Here is a 15,497-nt window from a genome sequence, read left to right as displayed (position 1 = left end):
TCACTTTTGAATGTTGGTTGTGCTTTCACACTCGTGGTAGCATGAGACGGACTCTACCACCCACAGAAGTTGCTCAGGTAGTGCAGCTCATCAAGGATGGCACATCAATGCGAGCTGTGGTAAGAAGGTTTGCTGTGTCAGTCAGCGTAGTGTCCAGAGGCTGGAGGCGCTACCAGGAGACAGGCCAATACACCAGGAGACATGGAGGGGGCTGTAGGAGAGCAACAACGCAGCAGCTGGACCGCTACCTCCGCCTGTGTGCAAGGAAGAACAGGAGGAGCACTGCCAGAGCCCTGCAAAATGACCTCCAGCAGGCCACAAATGTGCATGTGTCTGCACAAACGGTTAGAAACCGACTCCATGAGGGTGGGATGAGGGCCCGACGTCCACAGATGGGGGTTGTGCTCACAGCCCAACACCGTGCAGGACGCTTGGCATTTGCCACAGAAACCAGGATTGGCAAAGTCGCCACTGGTGCCCTGTGCTCTTCACAGATGAAAGCAGGTTCATACTGAGCACATGTGACAGACATGACAGAGTCTGGAGACGCCGTGGAGAGCGATCTGCTTCCTGCAACATCCTTCAGCATGACTGGTTTGGCAGTGGGTCAGTAATGGCGTGGGGTGGCATTTCTCTGGAGGGCCGCAGAGCCCTCCATGTGCTCGTCAGAGGTAGCCTGACTGCCATTAGGTACCGAGATGAGATCCTCAGACCCCTTGTGAGACCATATGCTGGTGCGGTTGGCCCTGGGTTCCTCCTAATGCAGGACAATGCCAGACCTCATGTGGCTGGAGTGTGTCAGCAGCTCCTGCAAGATGAAGGCATTGAAGCTATGGACTGGCCAGCCCGTTCCCCAGACCTGAATCCGATTGAGCATATCTGGGACATCATGTCTCGCTCCATCCACCAACGTCACGTTGCACCACAGACTGTCCAGGAGTTGGCGGATGCTTTAGTCCAAAGTATTCAATGAGAATATTTAATTCATTCAGATCTAGGATGTGTTATTTGAGTGTTCCCTTTATTTTTTTGAGCAGTGTATAAACAGCCCAGACCCATAGACGTGAATTCTGAGTAACTCCAACAATAATAAGGCAATAGAAAATAAATATGTTCAAAAAAATCCAGTTAATTAGCACCAAATTAGCAAAAAAAAAAATCAGCAAATATACAGTATATAATGTAAAAAATTAAATAGAAAGGTAGCGCATACACGACCATATTGGAAAGATCAGCATGAATGTCACAGCTTCTATAGGGCTACTATTCATTACCTGCTGCAGGATTCAGGGTCTCCTCTAAAATCTCTTGGAAAATGCCGTCACTGCTCAACTGTAATACAAACCAGAATATTAGTAAGGTATAGAAATAAAAATAAATGTCTTATCAATAAAGGTGAGCAAAAAGGTTCATGCTGCCCGGTCCGGTGTCCAGTATCCAGTGCAGTCCTCCATTGCAGCCAGTCTTCAAGTCTGCGGCATCCTCAGCCCAGGCATCCTGGGTTAGTAGACCCCAAAACCGCTCAAGATGCCAGACGCAGAAGTGAAGACTGTCCTAAACCCACCACTTTGGTCATGCAAGCATGGTTTTTCATTGGAGATGAGCACCTGCGGGAAATATTTGGTGCTGCTTATCTTCACGCAAAGGCAGGGATCTAAATCTAGCTTTAGATGTTGGAGAACTGTCGCCACAGTACAGGAGACTTTGTCCTAAACTCATCATTTTTGTAGCATCGGTGTCTCTGCCTCCTGCTGGGCAGAGACGCCGTTCCCCTCACCGCCGCGGTCCCGGTCCAGCGTCTTCCCGCTCCCGTGCTGCTGCTGGTGCGTGCAGCTTTCCGGGCACTATGCTTAGGGCGCGCGCGCTCCTTCCCTCTTAAAGGGGCCGTACGCGCCATCCTAAAGAGTCCCCGGCCAATGGCCTGAGGACCACTCCTATATAAAACACCTCCTCCAAAATGGAGGTGCCTGTGCAAGGTTGTTGTTTGTGTGCTAACACTCTCCTCAGCCCTCAGGTTCCAGTACCTGCCAGCCTGTCTGTTAGCTGTGCCCGCCAGCCTGTCTTTCAGCCGTGCCCGCCAGCCTGTCTATCTGCTTTGCCCACCAGCCTGTCTATCTGCTTTGCACGCCAGCCTGTCTGTCAGCCGTGCCCGCGAGCCTGTCTGTCTGCCGTGTCTGCCTGCCTGTCTACCCGGATCACCTGTCAGGCCACCTGCCGTGTCCGCCGGCTTGCCTACCTGGATTACCTGTCTGGCTACCTGCCGAGCCCACCTGCCTGCCTACCCGTATCACCCGCCAGTCTTCCTGCCGTGCTCATTCGCTGTACCGGTCAGCTTCAGCCATCTGATCCGTGGGAGTCGCCTGCTCTCACACAAGGTCGGTCCCAGACTGGCACCTGGTCCACCTGCCCGGTCCCTCCCTGGTTTACGGAGTCGATTAAGCCGCCATGTGGCCAGGGTCGGTCCGAGTTGGAACTTAGTTACTCCCCTCTGGTCCCTCCTTGCATTTCAGCACAGAGGTTCCACCACCCGGATCCGTAACAATTTTAAGTATTTTTTTTTGTCTTTTTTATGTTGCCGGATTCTGTGCCAAATTCTTCAAACTGGGTTTATGATAGTTGATAAATTGGCTCAAATTCAAAAATGCTTCTTTTTTGTCCATTTTGCACCTTTTAGAGTAAAAGGTCACATGATCCTTTCAATAAGCTTTAAGATGTCATACTAGTCTTGAACTGTGAAAAAAAAAAAAAATTTTGGACTCTACTAGGGTACTGAATTACAATTGCACAAACTTTTGCGATATTACGAAAAGTTGCAAAAGCATCTGGTTAACCAAAACCACAGCCATAGTGGTTTAAAAAAAAATAAGAGGAAACAAAGTAAAGTTACGCTATTAAAAGGCACAAATTCAATAATGAATAAGGCGCAGATAAAAAAAAAAAAAAAGAACACTATGTAAAAAATATTACTCCAGAGAAAGGCACAAAAGCAATGATGATCAGCTCAGTTGACAATAAAGGGATTTGTGGACGATCCCGTGAGATCTGCCATCTCTGCCGTCTCTAGCCGTCGTTACTTTCCAGCATTTCCCAATTCCCCGCCTGCTGCTCTCGTCTTATCGTCTCGTCGTTACACAATTTGCCAGTTTGTCTTTGTAGTGAGAGAAATGTTAGGGACTTGTGCCAACCATCTGGTCACACATGATATGGCTGAATGATTATTACCCAAGAGGCAGGTGGTTCACCGTGACGGTGCTGACCGTGAAATACAAGCCAATGGTGGACAAAGCTGGCGCAATCCTACACCTCATTGCTGCAGGCACAAATAGGGTTCATGTACTAAAACCAATGCAAGAGCCCATGATGCTGGAGCTTATGGTGTCATTAAATATTCTCTATGAATGTCTGGATTCTCTCCGCACGCTTTAGGCTGTAAACTAATGTTTTGCTGACGGACTGAAAGAAAACTAAAGGGATTTTGAAGATCTCTTGAGCAGAATTGTGGTTTTGTCTTAAGCAATACCTGCTAACTGCTGCTTTAAACTTCCATGCTTTACACTACAGCTCTTTTTTTTCTTTCTTTTTTTTTTTTTTTTTTTAAAGACTTTGAACCCGATTCATCATTTGCCTTTTTTTTAAAGTTACTTTTCTCTTTTTTTCCTTGTGGTATTTGTTGATGTTTTTTGCACCAAATTTATTAAAATGGTACATGCAGTTAATGAATTTAGCTCAAAGTCAAAAAAATATATTTTTTTGCTTTTCAACCATTTTTACAATTTTTTTTTTTTTACAATCGAAATGTCAAATGTTTTGCAAAATGTTGTAAAGATTGCTTAATAAAAATCTGGAAAATCTTCCGGAGTGCATTTGCAACAAATTTTGAGATCTCTGAAAATTTCTGTTTTCGAATGCAACGCCCATGGTGGAGAACAAAAAGAAAAAAAAGGTGAACACACAGAATAGACTTCAAGAAAGGCACAAATGGAAAGATAAATTTGACACAAATGACAAAAAAAGGCGTAAAACACCAAAATCTTGACAAAAATAAGACGCAAATACAATAATGAATTGGGCCATTAATGCTTTGTATAGTGGAGCTGCCATCACAGGCAATTTTCAGGTTTGCTATCCATTTTTGCATAAGGGAAAAAAAGGACATTTCCCAAACTTCTCCTACCCATTAAATAACAGACAATTGTCAGGTGACAGATGGGTGGCAAACGCCTGCTGTCGGTTTTTGAACGTCTTGTTCGAAAATTGAATCAAAATAGAAAAATGTCTTCTTTTTTTTTTGAGGACTATCATCAAGTCACATCATGAACACGTAAACATGCCCATAGACTATAATGGGAGCTTGTTCTATCTGTAAAAAACACAAACCGAACATGTATGTGAAAAACAAAGGTCTGAATGAGGCCTTACAGAGATATTGACGTTACTAGTTGTCACTAGGGAGAGTGGACCCATGGAAGTGCAGGTTCGTTGGGTTAGTTCGGTACCAGAACTGTACCCGAACTTGAACGTGAACCCGATACCCATAGAAATCAATGGGGACCCGAAATTGGGAGCTGGAAAATGTATCTCTCTGTATGTCTCTCTCTCTCTTTCGATCTCTCTCACTCTCTCTCGCTCTCTCTCTCGCTCACTCACTCAATCTCTCTCGATCTCTCTCTCGCTTTCTCTAGCTCCCTCGCTCTCTTTTGTTCTCTCTCGATCTCTCTCACTCTTGCTGTCTCTCATTCTCTCGCTCTCTCAAGATCTTTCTCTCTCTTTCAATCTCTCTCGCTCACTCTCTCTATCTTTCTCTCTCACTCGATCTCTCTCTCTCACTCTCTCGGTTTCTCTAGATCTCTCTCTCGTTCTCTCTCGCTCTCTTTCGCTCTCTCTCAATCTCTCTCTCAATCTCTCTCACTCTTGCTCTTTTTCGATCTCTCGCTTTCCTCTCGCTCTCTTGAGATCTCTCGCTCTCTTGAGATCTCTCTCTCTTTCTCTAGCTCTCTCGTTCTCTCTCGCTCTCTTTTGTTCTCTCTCGAGATCTCTCTCTTTCGATCTATCTCGCTCACTCTCTCTCTATCTTTCTCTCTCACTCTCACTCGATCTCTCTCTCACTCTCTCTCGGTTTCTCTAGATCTCTCTCTCGTTCTCTCTCAATCTCTCTCACTCTTGCTCTCTCTCGATCTCTCGTTCCCTCTCGCTCTCTCTCGCTTTCTCTAGATCTCTCTCTTGATCTCTCACTCTCTCTTTCTCTCGCTCTCTCTCTCTCCTCCCCGAACTGTAAACCGGACTTCGCAGAGTAGCCTGTGTTCGGAGTTCAGCACAGGACACTAGGTGTCCGGTATGAACCCTGAGCTTTACAGTTCGGGTTCGCTCCTTTTCATTAGCTTTACAGAAATTAATGGTAAAGCTTTCACTTTGAGAGAAATGACGGTTTTACTATCATCTGGAGAGGAGATAACTTAAGGTGACAACCAATATGGCTGCAGTTCTTGCTGTCACTTTTGAAAAATAAAAAAATGGCTGCTTCACCGAAACAGAAAAATAGGCATATTTTACTAGACATTAGGTATTGCACAAAGTTCACATTTTGGATGCAAATTTTCCTGTAAACTCTTCCAAGCTTCTGGCTGACCATACATTTCAAAACAATGGCCGCCCATGGATACATTGATTGTGTGTCAGAGCAAGGGGTGACATTTCTTGGCTGTTTTCCACTCATAAGGGCAAATTCATCAAGCCTGATGTTTCATACCACAATCTTGATCAAAAGCCTGCTGAAATAAGATTTAATGAATATGGCACATCTTTAAGCCCAGAAACCGAAATCCATGCCAGCTAAGAGATGGGGTAGATTTCTTTTATAATTTTTTTGCCATTTTCTGACATAAAGTATAGTGAATCTGGCGGGATGTAATAGACCAGGCCCACTTTGTAGAAAAACGGAGGCCCCTCCCCAGCGTAAAAACACTGAAGGCGGTAAGCGCCTTGATGGATTGCAGCAATGTAGGGTGGTGTCATGGCGGAGTTTTCTCTAATGAACATATGTCTTTTTTTTTTTTTATTAAAGAAAGCACTTAAAGTAAAAATCTAGTAGGCCTCATTTGTAAAAACTGTCGTTGTCCATAGCAACCAATCAGAGCTCAGCTTTCATTTCTTAAACAGCTTTGATAAAATGAAAGCTGCGATGTGATTGGCTGCTATGGACAACAAAGACAGCTTTCTTTTATCTAGTTTTCATATATTTGCCGCAGTATGGGCTCGATTCATGAGGCAGATTTCACCCGAATTCTAGCGTAAAACTGCTTGAAATGTCGTAATTTTTTTTTTTTGCAACTCGAAGTTATGCAAAAAAGTTGTGACTTTTGCTATTTTTTACGCCAGTGCTGGCCGACTCTGCCCACTTATTTTTATAAAAGTCGGTGGATCCATGGTAGCCCCCAGCTTAGCGTATATTCCTGGAGGTGTCGCACAGCAGTTGAATAATGCACCAAATTCATTAAGAGTCCTCTGTATTTTACTCCATCGCTCCGTTCATTAACACTGGCATTCAAAATGACGCAACCATTTCCTATTCAAAGACACTATGGCCGCTAGCCATCACTTTTTTTTTTTAAAGTCACTTTTCTGTCTTGTATTTCTTTTTACCCTGGTGGATTTTCTACCAAAATCTGTGCATATTCTAACCCTTTTTTTTGTTGTTTTTTTGCACTTTTTTTAGGCTTATAAGTCACGCAGTACCTCTGAATGTTTCACGTTAGTCTTCAAAGACGTGAAAAATAAAAAAAAAATACACCAGGAGTGGTGGAATAGATTTGCTAAAAACAAAAAAAAAATTGCAATTCACCAATTTCACCAATTAGTAGAAAATAACATGAACTGGCTAACCATGCCCATATTGCCGAGCAAAAAAAAAAAAGCGTAAAAAAGCTTAAAAAAAGCTGCAAAACGGATAATAAATTAGGTAACAAAAGTGAAAATCAATCTCAGAAAAAGGTGCAAATTCAATGATGAATTGAGCCATAAATGTACAAGTGGTCATGTTTTAAGGGATTGTCCATGATTAAAAACCAAAAAAAGTGGCTGCTTTTTTTTGTAAACTGCACCACCACTGTCATCGGGTTGTACTTAATATTGCAGTTAAGCTTCACTGCCATTAATTGCTTGAGCTGCAATACCACATACAACCTGGGAATAAATGTGGCGCTGTTTAAGAAACAAAGTAACCATGTTTTCAAACTCCTAAGCGAGTGGTCGGAGTACTACAACTCCCAACCTGATCTAATAGGTTATCAGGATGTTCTGGGGATTGTAGTTTTGAAAAAGCTGGACGGACAGAGCTTAGAAAACTCTGATGTAACCTAAATGAGGCTGAACAGGAGTAATTGTGAAGATAAGAGGTAAAAAGAGGAGACGGCCTGGGGCATCTTACCTCCTCAGTGCTCTGGTCCTGAGTGGCAGCGCTCGGGAGTCGAGTGTCACATAAGGAAGGCTTTGTCCCAGGACACAAGTCACATGAGGCTTCATCATATGTGCCTGCGAAAGGAAAGACAGACTGAATGGTTCAGTCACTCAGGGGTCTTGTCCCTCCTGTCCACACATCACAACACAGGTTTTTACCTGCCTGGGGCCCACACCTCTCCAGGGCGTCTATCAGCTGCTGTCTCAGGGGACTCCTCACTTCTGACACATAGCTGAATGCTGACCGTCCTCCGCTATCCAAGAGCTCAGTGTCACTGCAGAAGAAGACCTATTTAAATTAAAGAGTTCTCTCATAGCACTCACTATTCTGCAGGTGTCACTGTGTACATACATAACTGATCCTCAGTTACATCCTGTATTATACCCCAGAGCTGCACTCACTGTTCTGCTGGTGCAGTCACTGTGTACATACATAACTGATCCTCAGTTACATCCTGTATTATACTCCAGAGCTGCACTCACTATTCTGCTGGTGCAGTCACTGTGTACATACATTACATTACTGATCCTGTACTGATCCTGAGTTACATCCTGTATTATACCCCAGAGCTGCACTCACTATTCTGCTGGTGCAGTCACTGTGTACATACATAACTGATCCTCAGTTACATCCTGTATTATACCCCAGAGCTGCACTCACTATTCTGCTGGTGCAGTCACTGTGTACATACATAACTGATCCTGAGTTACATCCTGTATTATACCCCAGATCTGCACACACTATTATGCTGGTGCAGTCACTGTGTACATACATAACTGATCCTCAGTTACATCCTGTATTATACCCCAGAGCTGCACTCACTATTCTGCTGGTGCAGTCACTGTGTACATACATTACTGATCCTCAGTTACATCCTGTATTATACCCCAGAGCTGCACTCACTATTCTGCTGGTGTCACTGTGTATAAACATTACATTACTGATCCTCAGTTACATCCTGTATTATACCCCAGAGCTGCACTCACTATTCTGCTGGTAGAGTCACTATGTACAGACATTACATTACTGATCCTGAGTTACATCCTGTATTATACTCCAGAGCTGCACTCACTATTCTGCTGGTGCAGTCACTGTGTACATACATTACATTACTGATCCTGAGTTACATCCTGTATTATACTCCAGAGCTGCACTCACTATTCTGCTGGTGCAGTCACTGTGTACATACATTACATTACTGATCCTGTACTGATCCTGAGTTACATCCTGTATTATACTCCAGAGCTGCACTCACTATTCTGCTGGTGCAGTGTGTATTGAACCTGTACCTGGGTGTTCAGTTACCCCATTATGACCCCGCCAGGTTCTGACGTAATCCAGTTCCTATAAACCCTTGCAGAGAACCCTTCTCCCCGCTCTATGCCTGTAGGTCTATGGGGAGTCCTGTGCACTCCGCAGACATGATCACATTTTCCTTTGCTGCGTATTTATAGCTTGGTGAACTCACACGTGGTGTTTGAGCAGTTCTTGCAGCATGGCGTCAGGTCTATAGTCAGATCCCATAGTCAGGCTGTCAAACAGGTCTACGTCCCGCAGCACCAACATGACAGGGGTCAGGCCTTGACCATTCCTGGAGTGCATATAATGAGCATGGCCTGCGGACTGGAAGAGAAAACAGCGATGTAAGAGGAGGAAACAATGCAAATCTCCTGAGCAATGTGCACAGGGCTGTATGGTTAAGATAATGGGAAAAAATCCCAATTCTGGAGCATACGTTGTTTAGTTATACATTTCCAAGAGGAATAACAGAGGAATAGTAATGTGGAGAATAACAGGAAATGATGCTTCAGAATTGTTATTTTATAGAATATACAATTATTAACTAAACTAGACAAAGAAGAGGGGTCCTATCTAAGACAGTGGGTCCCAGCCAGTTGGGAATCCACAACTTCCAGCAAGCCCTAACAGTTAGGACATGTTGGGAGTCATAGCCTGGACACCATGTATGTACAGTAGATCACTGACCAGTAGGTGCTGAATTCTCTCCAGATCGCCTTGCCATGCGGCCTGCATCATTGATAGCTGCGGAAATGCGGTCCGTGTGACTGCGGCCAGCAGCTGCGCCCGGGTGCCAGCCTCAGCCACATGCACTGCCGTCTGGTTTGCAAAGTTGCAGAGGGTGACGTCAGCCCCACGTTCCAGAAGAAGCAAGATCACCTGCAGAAAAGAGCTGATAAATGACAACGTCCCTCAATTCCATGAATGTCACTGTGAAGATACGGGGTCTTCCGTGGGCGTAACGCTACTCAGGCAATGCAAGGTGATGGTAAAACAGTGTGGCAATACTTTATTGAACCACAAAGCAGACAATAAACACACTGAACAGTCCCAGCAAATACCCAAGATGGTACAACATAACACAGTCCTCACCCTTCCTTCTCCGTCCGCCTGGGATAGAATAGCTGCGACTTTAAACACTTCCAGGGCCGACTACCTCAACCAATGGAACCCTGCTTCTGGCAGACCCCCACAGAGAGAAGGTAGCGGCAAGCTTAGGAAGCTGACAGTCCATCGAGGTACAAGACCAGAAGACCCAAGAGTCCCACCCTGGCCTCTCCGAGAGTTTACATGGGGCCAGGCGACCGGTGGGTCCCTCCTGGCAACTCCGAAATAACATATCCATGGGCCCAGGTGACTTCTTCGCCCTCTCCTGGACACCCCAAAATGTATCCATGTCTCTCTGATGGTTAATGGAGCAGATCCGAATCTTTCCAGTCAGGGCCATACCCTTAGACTAGAATCATGTAGAATACAAATCTGTGTCTCTTTGGATGCCATGAAATTCATCTGCTGTCCTGAAGGATGTCTCTCATACTCCTTCTATGGTCTTTCTGATGTTCCTCGATTCTCTGTCCCAAGTCTCATTCTGTCTCCAGCACTACAGACATCCCTGTTTATATTTACATCTGTGTGAGGTCATCAGGCAAAGGTAAGAGGTAAAGGTGCATGGCTCGGCTATTATTGTTTGACCTAATCTATTGACATAGTTTGTATAACAGGGGCTCTTGTAAATACACATCATTGTTTCAGAATCAAAGAGCAGATAACATTCAGAGTTATACAAATAATAGTCTGTGTTAATCAACTAAAGAGGAACACAGATTAAAGAGTCAAGTAAAATATGGTGTATGGCACTCAGGTTAATGGTGCTTGAGCAAGGGTTCCAACCCGTTATTACTATATTCCAAATACTCAGCACTCAATTTCAAGTTGAAAAAAATAGATTCTTTAATTGTAATTTTTATATGCAATCTACAAAAATATGTAACGTTTCGACCAGTATATCAGTCATCATCAAACATGGATTGCTGGAGAAATACTGCCTGTATATCACACTTCAGAAATCATGTATTTCACATTAGCACCATACTAATGTGAAATCCATGACTTCTGAAGTGCGATATACAGGCAGTATTTCTCCAGCAATCCGTGTTTGCTGAAGACCGATATACGGGTCGAAACGTTACATATTTTTGTGAATTGCATATAAAAAGTACATTTAAAGAATCTATTTTTTTAACTTGAAATTGAGTGCTGAGTATTTGGAATACAGATTAAGGAGTCAGCATAAAAATAAAGGTATGCTGCTCTTGCCATCAGAAAGAATGTCAGGCATAATTAACATTTTACTCTGTATCGTCACAGTCACAAATGTATTGATGATGTTACCTGACTGCAGCAGATGATCACTGCCCGCCATGGTGGACAATACCTGCCAACAATGGTCATCAGATGTAGCAGAGCTGAACAGGTCATTTAGCTTTTATGGGATGACCCCTTGAGTCAAGAACTATGCAAAACCACAGATACAGTAATACATGGTAATATATCCATTCTGCTATATATACACTATATGGAGAAAGTATGTGCGCCCCCCCTTCATCCCTTCTCCAGGGGCTCCCACCCTACATCCATAGGCATTTATATGGAGTCGCCCCTCTGCAGATATAACGGCTCTTCTGGGAAGGATTTTGGAGACGTCTGATGGAATTTTTTCCCCTTCTATTTGTGAGGTCAGATGTTGGGAAGAGGTCGGGCTCACAACCTCCATTATAGGTGTTGGATGGGGCTGAGGTCATGTTCTCCCCCCATGTCTGTATGGAGCTTGTGCACTGGACACAATCATGGGGAACAGATAAGGGTCTTCCCCAAACTGTTCCCACAAAGCTGAAGCTACAATGGTCCTCAATGTCTTGTGCTGGAGATTAAGATTTCCCATCACTGGAGCTGAGGGTCCGCAGCCGCCTTCTGATAACAGCCCATAGCATTATTATCCTCCACCATCTGTACAGGGGGCACAATGCAGTCAGGGGGCAAAGTTCTCCTGGAATCACCAAACCCAGATTCCTCCATCAGATGCAGATAGAGAAGTGTGATCCATCACTGCACAGAACACGTCTCCTCCAGAGTCCAGTGGAGGCGGCTTTACACCACTCCATCCGACGCTCAGCATTGTGCTTGGTGATGTACAGCTGCATGCTGCTGCTCGGCCATGAAGCTCCCGGCGGGGGCGCAGTGTTTGTGCTAATACCAGAGGAGGTCTGGACTCTGCAGTTATGGGGTCAGCAGAGCAGTGGTGACCTTTATGCCCTCTGCTCCTCAGCACTCGGCCCCCCGCTATGTAACGTTATGGGGTCTCCACTTCGTGGCTGAGTTGCTTTGGTTCCTTCCACTTCTCAATAATATCACAGGTGATGGGGGAAGATTTAGTAGGAAGAAATGTCATGACCAGAGTTGTTACCCCGGTGGCTCCTATTTCAGGACCGAGCTGGTATTGGTGAGCTCTGCACCACCGGCCGTTCTGGCACATGGTAGTAAAGGCTGATGACATGGCGGGGGGCCGGAGGTTATATACTAGGGTTGTGGGGGCGGATGTTATATACTGGGGGGTGCAGATATTATACACCGGGGGCAATAGGTCTGGATGAGGAGCAGGACTTCACTGATTAAGACGTGTGGCCCAGTACTTTCCTCCATACACTAGTGGTGTATACAGTATATAGACTCACCTCTGCGCGGTTTTCCCCTGCAGCCGCTATTAGCGCCGTGTTCCCAGTCTCTGGATGGTGAGCATTTATAAGTCCGGGTTCAATACTGAGACTTGTGATGATTTCTTGCATGTCGCCCTTTGCCGCAGCCTCCAGAAATAGCAAAATCGATTCTCCATCGTGCGCGTCCTCCTCCTCCATCATCAGTTTCTAGGGAATAATAATACGTGAACCGTTCATTTAGTTTTGGCGCCTTTGGCCGTGAACAGGAAACATAAACTGAGCTTATTGCAGCCGGTGTCTGACACCGAGTTTTCCTTATTTAACACTTTCTGTGCCATGTCGTAAGATTTTGATAATCCGATTTCTAATTATTTTTTTTTAGCTCATCAGGTTTCATTATGACGGATCCTAATCCTCAGCTGGGACGCCCTCAGTGGGTCACCTATGAAACATCTCCAGCCTCTTCATACATATGCCCATTGCCTCCGACATGCCATGCAGACCCACCCATCACCCCTTGCCAAATCATGGGTTTTTGGGTAAAGAACCTTTAATCAAAGTTTTTCACACCTTGCCAGACGACTCTTCAAGAAAATGATAGGGAGGAATTTTGACAACAGCACCAACTGCAGGACTTCTAAGTTAGTGCCAGTCACAGTGCCACCGAACAGCATCAACCTGTTTACCCATGACAGTGCCAATCTCAGTGTTCCTGGTGCCAGTATCTGGCGTTTGCACAGGTCCCAGGACGACCACTTATACACCCCCTCCTGTTAGCTATGCCGCTGAGCCAGTCTAAACTCCAGATTGCTGCCATGATGGCAGCCGTCATTGGCAGCATCCCATTCTGGAAGACCAGGACGGCGTCAGTCCTTCATTCTTATTCTTATGGCTTACAATGCCGTTCCAAAAACTTGCAAATTTATTAAGAGTTTAGATTGTGCGTCCCCCCCGTGTAAGTGCCGGCAATCTGAGTACAGCGCTACAGAATATGTAAGCACCATTTAAATAGAATGAATGACTTGTGACCAACGGACGAGACCTGGAAGCCGTCCTGACCACTTCACACGCCTGATGTAACGTGACCTGACTGTGAAACCCAAGATCAGTGCGAGAGAAGTGAGAGCAATCACCTGCGTGTGATCACAGCGGAGCGGACGTGACCAACCATGTCAGGTGCGAGGGTCTTCTCCAGGTGGCATCTACTCTCGTAACCGGGCGTTAGACGTGGTCCGTGTCCGGTGAAAACCGACAGCAGGAGCCTGCGGCCAGTGAATGGAATCCTTCAGTTTACAGATCGCTGCTAAGACAACCAGCAGTCAGCAGAGTGTTTGGGATTGTCCCCTCTGAGAGGAGGAGGAGGAAGGCCTGTGGCGGTGGAGGAAGGACTGTGACTTCATTGTACACACCATCAGGCACCACGCACTATGTAAACAATCCATGCAAATTTCAGGCATGTTGGGAGTTGGAGTTTCACAGCTGACACTAAAACTTACTAAAAAAAAAAAAGTTATTCTACAACTTTCTACTAGACTTTATTTTTTAGTTGCTCGTCATTTATAAGGTCTCTGTCTCTGCTGGCTCTCAGTGAATGGGTCATACTTCTTGACATCAGGCCCGATCTTGTGCTACTGACACCAGTACACAATGCGTTACTGTGTATCAGAGCACTTTCTTGTAAAAAGAAAAACACCAAAGAACTGAAGCACAGAGAATTTAGGAAGTTGGAGAACTTTATTGAAGGGGGCGCTGCCCGATCTATGAGAAGAGTCGCCAGATGATGAACTGACTACAGGGCGTCCTGGGACCACAGTGATCAGATGTGATCTGATGGGGAACCTGGAAGTGTTCACGTCTCCTACAGCGTCTCCACAGGAGAAATGACGCATTACATGATGTTTATTGGTACCAGTGGGCTATTTGTCTAATATACCAGCATGCCGGGTCCTCCAGAGCCAATGAAGCACTCAGTTTGGCCAGACTGTAATTCAGCTGCCTGATTTCCCCACCCGCCAACATCTGTCTCAGGAGATTCATGAGGTCATCAGACAGTCGGTTAGTTCCCCTAAAATAGGTCAATTATCAGAAATATTCCTGAGAAAGAAACCTACTTACAGAGCAGACATCAGAGGGTTAATGTATAGATTTAATATTTTTACTGCTGGGAGTAAACCAGGAAACATTTGGGTCAGAAATCACAACTCAATTGTCTCAGCTGTCAGTGATAATGTATTAGACACATCGCAATCACTGCCGACATCTCTGGGTTTATTATTGTTTTGTTTCCTGGAAAAGACTCTGAACGTTACTATGAAAAAGGGCAACTCTCCCTACTCAGTGCTGACTGCAGAAAGGATCTTATCATGTATCTCTGTATACAGGGAGCTCCCTCTAGTGATGACTGCAGACAGGATCTTATCATGTATCTCTGTATACAGGGAGCTCCCCCTAGTGGTGGCTGCAGACAGGATCTTATCATGTATCTCTGTATACAGGGAGCTCCCTCTAGTGATGACTGCAGACAGGATCTTATCATGTATCTCTGTATACAGGGAGCTCCCCCTAGTGGTGACTGCAGAAAGGATCTTATCATGTATCTCTGTATACAGTGATCTCCCCCTAGTGGTGACTGCAGAGAGAATCTTATGTATATCTGTATACAGGGAGCTCCCCCTAGTGGTGACTGCAGACAGAATCTTATCATGTATCTCTGTATACAGGGAGACCCCCTAGTGGTGACTGCAGACAGAATCTTATCATGTATCTCTGTATACAGGGAGCTCCCCCTAGTGGTGGCTGCACACAGGATCTTATCATGTATCTCTGTATACAGGGAGCTCCCCCTACTGGTGACTGCAGACAGAATCTTATCATGTATCTCTATATACAGGGAGTTCCCCCTAGTGCTGGCTGCAGACAGAATCTTATCATGTATCTCTGTATACAGGGAGCTCCTCCTAGTGGTGACTTCAGACAGAATCTTATCATGTATCTCTGTATACAGGGAGCTCCCCCTACTGGTGACTGCAGAC

At 45.1% G+C, this 15,497-nt stretch overlaps 1 protein-coding gene across 1 annotated transcript in view; it reads right to left on the bottom strand.

The window, feature by feature from the left end:
• MAP3K19 (mitogen-activated protein kinase kinase kinase 19) overlaps positions 1-13,858 on the bottom strand; it is a 37,024-nt gene extending 23,166 nt beyond the window's left edge. Inside the window, exons 1-7 of the mRNA XM_073647283.1 lie at positions 13,599-13,858; positions 12,484-12,672; positions 9,440-9,631; positions 8,922-9,076; positions 7,612-7,727; positions 7,424-7,527; positions 1,275-1,332 (exon numbers count right to left, since the gene is read on the bottom strand). Of these exons, the coding sequence (XP_073503384.1) occupies positions 1,275-1,332; positions 7,424-7,527; positions 7,612-7,727; positions 8,922-9,076; positions 9,440-9,631; positions 12,484-12,666 (808 nt within the window). The 5' untranslated portion in view covers positions 12,667-12,672; positions 13,599-13,858. The remainder of the gene's footprint in view (positions 1-1,274; positions 1,333-7,423; positions 7,528-7,611; positions 7,728-8,921; positions 9,077-9,439; positions 9,632-12,483; positions 12,673-13,598) is intronic.
• Positions 13,859-15,497: the final 1,639 nt, after the last annotated feature.

This window comes from Phyllobates terribilis, unplaced genomic scaffold (assembly GCF_046119375.1).
Source record: "Phyllobates terribilis strain yellow unplaced genomic scaffold, ASM4611937v1 Scaffold_9__5_contigs__length_417890890, whole genome shotgun sequence".
Classification (NCBI taxonomy): domain Eukaryota; kingdom Metazoa; phylum Chordata; class Amphibia; order Anura; family Dendrobatidae; genus Phyllobates; species Phyllobates terribilis.
The sequence above is the reverse complement of the archived record's forward strand: the minus strand, read 5'-3'. Positions and strand labels throughout refer to the sequence as shown.